Source organism: Lineus longissimus, chromosome 2, assembly GCF_910592395.1.
Source record: "Lineus longissimus chromosome 2, tnLinLong1.2, whole genome shotgun sequence".
In the NCBI taxonomy this organism is placed as follows: domain Eukaryota; kingdom Metazoa; phylum Nemertea; class Pilidiophora; order Heteronemertea; family Lineidae; genus Lineus; species Lineus longissimus.
Window position 1 is genome coordinate 5997205 of NC_088309.1, and position 10436 is coordinate 6007640.

Sequence of the window (10436 nt, forward strand, 5' to 3'; positions counted from 1 at the left end):
CCTTCTAACCTGTGAAACAGAAGTTGGAAAGAGAGTGGACAGGATACCTGAAAGAAAAGCCACATTTTAAAATAGAATGCCATGGCCAACTACAGTACAGTGTAATTTCTTCACCATAGCCATAGAACAGTTGACATCAATCCATAGACTCGGCCATTTGTAATAGTGCCATGCCTTCTCCAGATCCAATCCAATGATGTCCTTGTGACCTTTGGCACATGCCTTTTTTCATTGTTCACGTCCCTCCAGTGAGGCATTATACAGAGAGATTCCTTGTCCCTGGCAACAATCCCAGGGCAAGCAAGCTGACAACTAATCCAATGTACATGTATGTTGTGTGATAGACTCTTCCTCCATTACTGAAGATGGCATCCCAAGGTCAATTACTCAATCAGTGCCCAACTGTTGTGGCACAAATGCTCAAAAAAGAGTTTATGCCAAAGAAGAAGAACAAGTAAGATGTACTGAGATTAGGTGTATTTATAAAATATATGGATTGGCAATTTTTGTCTGAGAGCATGCAGTAATCTATCAAATGCAAACGTTACCTCATGAGAAAATGTTCTGCACAAACTTACACCAGCATCAGGAACAGGGTAATTTTTTAGAGGCATGGCAGATTGATGCAGAAGACTGTCCTCAAACAAAAGTCATTTGCTCCGTTCCAAGACAAATTCCTCCAATAGCAGTTATGTGTCGTTATGTGGATATTCATTAGATTGTCATCATTTAGATCCAAGTTGACCCATGTAGATATGAAGCCTGTTTGGTGATCGGGAGCTCTTGTCAGTCAAGGTTAGATTGTTACAAGTCTCTCTTCTGTGAGTTCCCTTATGCGATTTCCATCAACCAGAATATAGATAGTCCCTTTGATAAGCCAATGCTCCTTTACTATCACTGCCATTGTCAGAGGAAGTTCAGTGAAGCAAATCACTAGGATCAAAGTGAAATATGTACGAGTTCCATGCGAATTGTAATAGTCCCTATCAAGTTTTCGTTTCGTCCACATCACTGCCATCGTCAAACTCCTCATCAAATTCTTCTTTCGATATCTGAAATGACATAGGAGGAAAATTCTTAGAGATCGACTGTAAATCAGATTCAGATTCAGAAAGTCCACTCCAGGGTGCTAGTTTCCTTAAATATGACATCAAATCTTGTTGCATCTGATACCCATAATGCCAATTAAGACATCATTGAACATAAGCGCTCAACTCAGTGTCTCAATATTGCTACATCAACTCACCTTGCCTTGCTTTAGTTTTTTCATCAGGCGGACATCAGCAGCTAAATCGTCGAGCTCCCCCTCATCAAACTCCTCAACTTTCCTCTTCTGTGCCTTCAACTCTTTCACCTCCTTCCTCTTCTTTCGTTTCTCTTTCCTCTGTTTTTGGTCTGACCAGGGCACGGTTTGGGCCTGAAAACAAAAAGGGATGCGTTCATATAACATAGAGTCAACCTTACTGCAAACCAGTTCAACTGATAGAAGTGTCAGTTCACCTCAAACATGCAATATCCGTACCCAGGGAATGAGTGAATGGGTACTGCCTAATAAGGGTCAAATGTACCTGTAGCACTAATGCACTGCACTAACTAGTATTGCCCGTCTAATGTTACCCCTTAAAGGTACATTAACTGAATGACGGCATATGAAAGAGTAACATGTTGCTAAGAGAAAACCCCGGCTTACAAAAACTGCACTTCATAAATCTTGATATAATGTCTATTTGGTTCAATTCAACCCACCTTTTTCTTATTAAACTTCTCCCTCCGTTGCACCTTTCCCTCTTGGAATTTCTTCAGCTCTATCTGTCGTTGCTTTTCTCTCCCTTTGTCCCTGCAATGAAAATGCATTGATAGATCACCAAACGAAAAGAGGTATTTAGATCTTACTCCTCTCTTCTCAGGATTCAACGACAGTATCAGATTCTTTGGTCTTTCGATGTCACAAACTAGGCTGTGACCGTCAGGTTTTCCTGCATTTTCTTCTTCGTCTTCTTCTTCTTCTTTAGCGTTCGCTCTGCACTTGGAGCGGTCATTCTCCTAGGAGTAATCCTCCTCCAAGGCGGGATGAGCGTATCCTGTGTGCCACTACAGTTAGGCGCCAATTGGGTTTATTGGCCTGGTGGTCCGACTTTGGCGAGAGAGATCGAGTCCACGCAAGCTACTCATGTTTCTCACTTGGTGGGGTCTTAGCTTGCCCTGGCATAGACACCAGGTACAAGGAACCTCGGTTTTGATTCTCATTCAAAGGACTGTGAAGAGCCAGGAATTTTTAGTTCCTTGAAATCCAGACATACGATCATGGGTTCTCCCCGGGATCGAACCCGGGCCCTATTGCGTGGTGACCAGCAGTGTAAACCACTAGGCCATGAGGCTCCTTGTTTTCCTGCATTGAAGGCAGCAATATTTCAGCACTATTGGGCGCAGTGTCAACAATTTTACTCACCTGAATGGTATACTATTGAAGTCAAATCCCCTGTACTTCTCATCGAATTCTGGTAACCTTTTGCCCTTCAGCTCTGGCATTTTTGGCAGCCTCATCAAACCAAACCCTTTGGCAAGTTTAGGGAAGTCCAAATCTAAAATCGAAGAAAGTGGCATACATATAACATAAATTGTTAAAAGGCTGCATTCTCAATGTTACTTGGCATGAAATCTTGCATGAGGGATGACATTTGCCCCAAAGCAAGGCGCATAGCCACGATTTCATACTAATCATAGATTGTTTTCATTCATCAAATTAAACCTGGCGTGAACTTCAATCTGGTCTTCTCATACAGTTATTGATTGACCAGTCAATTAATCTTAGAAAGTGAAATTACCTTTAGATCGGAATATCAAATAGCATTCGTGTTTGGAGTAAGCTTGTATAAACGACACAAATGCCTTGGTGCCCTTCTGAAAGACATCACGGTCCTTCACAGCAATTTCTTGAACATTTGGTAGAACATTTGGCACCTCTTCTTCAACACTATACTCTTGCAATGGCACCTGCAAATAACGCGAAAAAACATTGTAGATTCTATAAACAGGATTATCCTTCACTTCAAACTTCTGCAGAACTGCAATAACGAAATAACATAGTATATGAAAGTGCTCTAGGCCATACATGCCACGCATGCCTCATTGCAAAATCCATGTTGTGAAGATCATTAATAAGAAATTTGTTAGTTACCTTCTGGTTAATCTTGATAAATTCCACATAGGTATCTTCCGTCGGCAACAAAAAGACGAGAGCGCTTCCCTCGTTACCGATCCTGGCAGTCCTTCCACACCGGTGAACGAAGGCGCTCGCTGAACTAGGTGGATCGTACTGTATGACCCAGTGAACCTGGGGTATGTCGATTCCACGGGCCATAACGTCTGTACATACTAGAACACCCCTGAAACAAAAGGAAACACTTCGGATCATAATGGTGGCTTCAAATACCATACTATCCAAACCTCTAGCCACACCACAAGGGCTGACCCCTGCCAACTTCAGTGGATTTCTTCAGGTATTTACTGCTCTGATAAGAGTTTTCCTTCTCCAAGACTGGTTGCCAACAACGGCTAACAAGGCCAGGCTCCTCCCCTCCTTGTTTTCTGACCCGAGCTCATCTGAAACGCTTTACCACGACTGTCACTACCGAGAGCCTCATGACATATGTTAAAGATTGTTACCTTGTTTTTTTCTTGAATTTGCTGAAGACTTTGTTCCTCTTATCCTTCATTTTCCGATGTATACATAGAATTTCTGTCTGCTGCAATAACCTGAAAGACATTCAAGATTCAGTCAACAAAACGTTGGCCAAACACTCATCTAATAGCTAAAGTACAGGGAAGACGTACTTTCAGTGTTACTCACCGAGTCAGAACCACAGCAAAGTAATCCACGCATGCACACGTCCGGAAGAAGATCATGTGTTTCTCTTTTGGATGCGATCGAAGGAAATAAACAAGCTGATTAAACTTTTGGTCGGCTTCGCAAATCTGAAAGTGAAGGGGAGCACTTATAGTCAAAGTCACAAGTTCAGGTTCATATTCAAAAATATTTCAGATACTTTAAAGAAACTGGGTGTTGTATTTCTCTTCCAATCCAAAGCCATGCAACAACTCCACTTTGGCATCCTGGAAACAATGATGCGAGCACAATATGCCAAATCAACATCGAAACTGTCATGACCCGGGGTGGACAGATGCTCATTTCAAGTTATATTTTCTTACTTGATAGTAATTGTTTAACGATGATGGTGTTCTCTGTTCTACGACAGCTGGCTGGTTTTTCTCCTTCACTGAAATTCTCACAGGATTTCTCAAACCGGCCCGAATCAGTGCCTCCACTTCTTGTGTTTGTGTGGCAGAAAAAAGGCCAGTTCGCCTCTGTTTTGGGAGGTAACTGAAGATCATGTTGAGGCTCTTTTCGAACCCCATGTCGAGTAATTGATCAGCTTCGTCCAAGACCAGGACTTCCTGAAATCAAATTGATGATAATAATATTGCATTCTTATATAGCGCGCACAGCGCTGGCTTTGTGGAAACATTGTTTGATATACATCATACACAAGGTACTTACCATAGCTTTAGCACTGGCAGCCAAGTTGAAACCAGGGGACACTCTACTGAACAGATCTTCCAATCTACCAGGTGTAGCCGTGATGATATGACCGCTAAAATGGGGAATAGAATCATTAGTCTCAAATGGCCAAAGCATGTTTATATTTGAGCGAACACTGCTTATGAGAAATTACCATTTGGAGCAGGACCTTGTCAAACATAACCTTTCTCAAGTTACTCAATATAACAGATCAATTTAAAATAAAATCTATTCAAGGATTAGCATTGATGATGGTAACACTCATTTTTAAACTCACCCTTTGCTTTTGAATGCATCTATGTCAGACTGAGGAGAGTTCCCTCCAATGAAGAGTAGCTTGGTGAACTCCGGAACATTTATCAAGAAGTTTGTCAAAACCTCATCAATCTGGTTGGCTAGTTCTCGAGTTGGGGCTATTATGATTGCCCCGATCTAAAGAAATCATAATAATAACTGAATGCCATTGCTAACAGATAGAATACATTTTCTCCGATGTTCAAAACTGTCCATTTTTGCAATATAAAAACATAAATATACATGTAATGCAAACAAATTCCTTATCAGACTTCGCTGCTCCACAACTCTGCAGGTTACAACACCAGTAATGATGATGATGATGATGATGATAACTTTTAATGACAATAAACCAACCCATTATGATGAATCTCACAGATGCTGTAGAAGCGCTTCTCTCTTCGTCAAAAGATCACTTACATCACATTTTCTAAGTTTCTCTTCTCTCCTCAGTAGTATTTCTATTATCGGAATGAGAAACGCCAACGTCTTGCCACTACCTGTCACAGCCTCTGCTGCTACATCTTTGTTCTTCATAAACAACGGAATACATGATGCCTGCAAAGATAAGAATCATCATAGGTAAAGTCCACCTGTCTACTCTACCTCAAAATTATTCAAGGTGAACTCTCTTGGATACAAAGGTGTAAAATCGCAACAAAAGTGAACTTGGTTTAAATACATGTACATTGCATAATTTTCAAGTATTTTGATGCAAGAGATCATTGCCAGAAATATAAAATTTCATGACCTTTTACTCCAATTTTCTATGACAATTTTTAAAAGCACTTTTCTTTTTTAAAAAGGTTAAAAGATTTTGACCTTTTTTTGACCTGCTCTGATGTGTTTTTTCTTTGAACTCTTTGATTTGCATCCACTGAACATTGAGGATCCTAGAGGAGTTTCTTAGCTTGGTTTCAATTCATTTATTCAATCAAAGCATTTGTATGCATTTCAGTATAGAACTGTAGCATTCACACTCCAGCAGGACAAAGTTGCTTCTCCACTTCCTCCTTCCAATTATGTAGTATTTTCACTGTATTTTCACTTTGTTCTTCCACACCACTGTCTAAAATATTCACAACTCCAGGCAAAATTTCCGAGAATACTATCAAGTTCTTTTATGCATTTGATCGCATTCATTTCATAGAACTCAATCAAGTCCATCAAGAATTACTATAAATTGGCAAACAATCCTCAGACAACCACAAAATATCCAAGTGCCGATAATATTTTTAAACATATGTAGAGTCAGTCTCTTTGAGTCAAACATAACGAGAAATGTGCACGAACTTGATCTATAAATCTGACACAGTAACTTGAAAGTCTCCTCCAAATAACCTCCTTCAAAAAATACCCAATACTGCCTATTCACATACATTGTTCTACACTTCCAATGATCCTATCATAACATCACTTAATAACAGGCACAAGTTCTCATCACCAATCGCCCTTTTCACAACTCTCAGTATGATGCATTCTAAACCAATCGAAAGCTATTGTTTTGTCTTGTACAGTGTTGTAAATGCAGGAAAACCATACATCTACACTACTAAGTATTCCTGCATCAAGTAATGAACCATTTCATCTGACTTGCTGTTCTTATAGATCTGGCACAGGTTAAATGCAGCATCTCGCTTCAAGTCAAATAGCCCCCTCTCATCTTCCACGGGACACGGAAGAGTCAACACCTTATCATAGTAGTGTATTGCCACATGGTAAAGGCCTAACTGATGAAAAGCTCGGCCCATGTTGTAAAAGGATTCCTGGCACTCTCCTCTCAGTTCCATGTACTTGTTCAGGAAAACACACGCCTGTGTTAGCAATAGATGACGCTTCATGGCAAATTTGATCGAGGCAAGCTGGATGAAGGTGACACCGATACTCAGCGAGATAAGCGGATCGCGTGGCATTTGGCGGTATGCAGAAATAAAGTCAGTCAGAGCATACTTGTAGTTTCCACCGACAAGGGACTGGTGGGCATTCAGTAAACCTATGGCAATGTTGTTCGGATGTTTCAGCATAAGCCTGATGAGAAACTTGTTGTGTCTCTGGTGCTCAGCAATTGTTACAGTCTGAGAGAACAGATTCCAAGCACGATGGTTCTCAACTTCCTTCAAACAGAACTCCTTGATGAAATTATAGGCGTAGTTTCCATTGTTGTTGAGGATGAATGCCATGAGGCAGATGAACTCTGACTCCTTCGCCTTACTCGCATCATCATTGAACTGAGGCACAGTCAAAGCAATAATGGCTAAATCCTCAAATTCGTCATATCTTTTGACGTTCACAAGTGTGTTGCAAACCTTCAAATAAAGCTCCCAAACATCATCAAGAGGTAAAGCGCTGTTGCCATCAAAACATGGAGCTCCTTGTAGTCTGGAATGTGTGCCTGACCCCAGCATCTGTTTGAGAGCAAATTTTCTATGCTTTCGTGTGCGGAAGTTGAGGATGACTGACAAGTGCCCAGGCTGGAGGATGTCCTTGAAGTGACTGAACAACATCTTCTTACTCAAGTCCAGGAACTCCTCGAGTTTCCCTTGTGAGTGCAACAGAAGAGTCTTGTGAAGCAACAACCTCATGTCCTGCCCAGTTATTTCCTCAGCAATCTTACCAGTTTCTTGAGTCAGGGCTCTAAGAGCTTCCTCAGGCTTCCCTAACTGTTGTTGTATTGCGGAGAGTGAGACTCTAGCACCAAAGTGCTGTGGCGCTAGCTCAACGACATGTTTAAAGGCCTCTGCTGCATTGCCTTGCTCACCAAGGGCATTCAGGCACTCTCCATAGATGAACCAAACTGCCGCCAAATTATAAGAGTCTGAATGGACGAGAGTAGCAAGGATCGGCTTTGCTTGCTTGTAGACGCTTTTCTCCATGAATGCCTCTGCCACATCGAGGTAAAGATCACCCATGTCATTGGGGCTTTCATCAAACAGGGGTGCCAGCAGGGCCGGAACAACTTTGAGCATCATCAAATGAATCAAGCAGAGCACCAGCTTTACGCGGAGATCAATCGGAATTTGCTCAGAGATTTCTACACTTTTTAACTTTCCTCTCTCCTCATCGTTGGCAACCAGTTCTTTGGCAGCAGTGCCATCCAAAGCACGCCCATCAGCTGTTGTCAACACAGCTCCACACGACTCGACCAAGAGAGCCATAGGTCGCTTATAATTTTGCTGCGACATGTACAGTTCTACAAGTAGATTCACATCCTCAGATGTAACTTTGTCCTGATGCTTTTCAAATGTTTTTTCCATTGTTTGTATTGCTTCCGGAATCTTCTTCAATCCGTGCAACTTCTTAGTCAAATCTCTAGCCAACTGCAGATATCGTTCCCCCTCAGTTTGAGGAAGCAGCCTTAGCACATTGTGGAATCCATCGATAGCTAAATGCATATCTCCAACTTCTTGGTAGAGCTGACTCCTCTGAAATATCAGGTTGGTGTTATCATGGTCGTACCTTATGGCTTTGGTATAATATTGGCATGCGTCTTTAAGCTTTCCAAGTTCGATGGCCATCTCGGCAAGTTTGCACCACTGGTCGGAGTCAGATGGGGCAAGATGAGCGCCTATCAAGTGGAACTGCATCGCTTTATCTGTATCATCCAGCTCTTCATACAACATCCCAAGTGTCTGGAAAGGTTCCGGCGCATTTGGGGCCAGTCTGATTACTTCCATACACATCTTGATAGCCTCATCACGTTTACCGCGTGCAAACATTAGATTCGCCTCTCCCATCAAACCCTGCAAGTCCTTCGGCAGCCGAGAATGCAGCTTACGCGTCCGCTTCTTTCTCTTTTTTGGACTGTCTGGTTCTTGAGATGTGGATGCTGATGGTTCCTCTTCCATTTCAATAGTGTCGTCTGCAGGCTGGTCTACATGTAGGTTGTCTGCTTCAGCAGGAAGATCGGGACCACCTTCTTCAGGTTCAGCCTCTTTATCAGCATAAAACATCTGCTTCATGAACTCAACAAACTCCACTTCCCCTTTCAAATATTTGATAGTCAACTCGCTATTGACATCAATGGTCGTCATCATTGATGTCGAAGGATCCACTGCGTGGAAGAGTGTTTGTGTAGAGGAACCATCAACAACTTGGTCTCTTTCGACCTGTACTTCAATAACCTGTTCCTTCTCCTGGACAAACGTTGCAACGGAAGCCAGGCTCTCGAGAGCCGAGACATCGACATCAATATCATCGTGTGAGGTGTTGTCGCTAGATTCCACAAGACCAGCAGTAGAAGACCTCATCTGATGGTATTCATCAAGCTGTTCCTTGGTTAGATTTCCTTCCAAAGAACTGAACTTGTTTTCTTTAGACACGAAGTCCTCCATCTTCAGTGATCCTGCAAGTACATGTAAAACGACCAATTATATAGGTACCCGACACACGTCTGTTTTCTTTGCTTGATGATGCTCCGTTATGTATGTCCGAGATGTCTATCCATCATTCATGGTCTGTTCATGAAGACAAGGATTGATGGTTAATTTGACTTTCACTGCAGCCCTCACATGCCATGCCAATTTACATGTAGTATCAGCGGTGTGCAACGATTTTATCCTCAAGTCTCTGTCATCATCACCGATCCGATCCGTACGCACCATCAATCATAACTAACTGGATGACCAATGAAACTGCTCGAAACAAACTAATTGAAAGACGTCCTGAATTTACAAAATATATAAAAACAACAGTATGCATATTTCAAGGCATTCTATGCCTTTATCGAATATTCCACAAAACAACTTTTATAGCCTACCAGTACCATCCGATGAGGCCTGCCCTGCCCTGCCCCGCCCCCTGGGCTGGGGCTGGGACAACCAAAAATGTGCAACAGCCGTCAAGATGTCTTATCTTAAGGATATGACGACTCAGTGGCATATAAACGGATACAAATGCCCAACGCTAATAGATCAGCATATCCTATGCTATCATGGCCATGAGCAACTCCTAGGACTATTTGCCCTGGGGACAACTTTTCCTGTTACACCACCACATGGCACACAACTTCTCAACTGTTTACGCTTTTTCGAACCTCTACATCTAGAGATTCCTCTCAATGTTTGGAAAATGGTGGATAAAAAACAATGCTAAAAAAACCGAACTTACTTGAACAGGGGTTGCGTGCTGGAATCTTAATTGCCTGAGTGATTTTAGGACGGATTTGTTGAATTTTACGGGCAAATTACGCCACTCCGACTCCATTGTATTATTCTCAAAACAGGTGTGCGGTATATTTCAATATTGGTGTTTATCTACAGTAATTTTACCATTTTTAGAACAAATAATCTGGTAACTAAAATAAAATATTTCAAATATGCTGCATAAACCTAAATTGCTTTTTTATTCTTAGGCTCATTATAGATTTCAAATACCAAGTTCCTGTTCTACTGGTGTGGAGGGTATTTGGGAAACTACTTTTAGATGTATTTATCCGCAAAAATAAGCAAATATTACTTTTTTATTGAAATACGACGAATTTTAATCACAAACTTTTTCTTTTGACTGATATTAACCATAGTTTTGTTTTATTTTAAATTTTAAGTAATAATCGGCTTTGAGTTCT

The 10436-nt window shown here is 41.5% G+C and overlaps 1 protein-coding gene across 6 annotated transcripts in view; it reads right to left on the reverse strand.

The window, feature by feature from the left end:
• LOC135503577 (ATP-dependent RNA helicase DDX55-like) overlaps positions 1-10079 on the reverse strand; it is a 36764-nt gene extending 26685 nt beyond the window's left edge. For 2 of the 6 annotated variants that reach the window (XR_010449923.1, XR_010449922.1), the window contains exons 1-14: positions 9980-10079; positions 5294-5431; positions 4857-5011; positions 4559-4652; positions 4210-4455; positions 3851-3975; positions 3667-3756; positions 3179-3386; positions 2826-2994; positions 2450-2582; positions 1747-1837; positions 1247-1417; positions 579-1052; positions 2-47 (exon numbers count right to left, since the gene is read on the reverse strand). Coding sequence is in view for 3 of the 6 variants with exons in the window: in XM_064797181.1 (XP_064653251.1) it covers positions 6418-9204 (2787 nt within the window). In the remaining 3 variants the exon portion in view is untranslated. Of the gene's footprint in view, position 1; positions 48-461; positions 1053-1246; positions 1418-1746; positions 1838-2449; positions 2583-2825; positions 2995-3178; positions 3387-3666; positions 3757-3850; positions 3976-4209; positions 4456-4558; positions 4653-4856; positions 5012-5293; positions 5432-5695; positions 9216-9979 lie in introns of those variants that run through there. The other 4 variants (XR_010449921.1, XM_064797182.1, XM_064797183.1 and 1 more) reach the window with 4 other exon arrangements.
• Between the last annotated feature and the right edge of the window lie 357 nt (positions 10080-10436).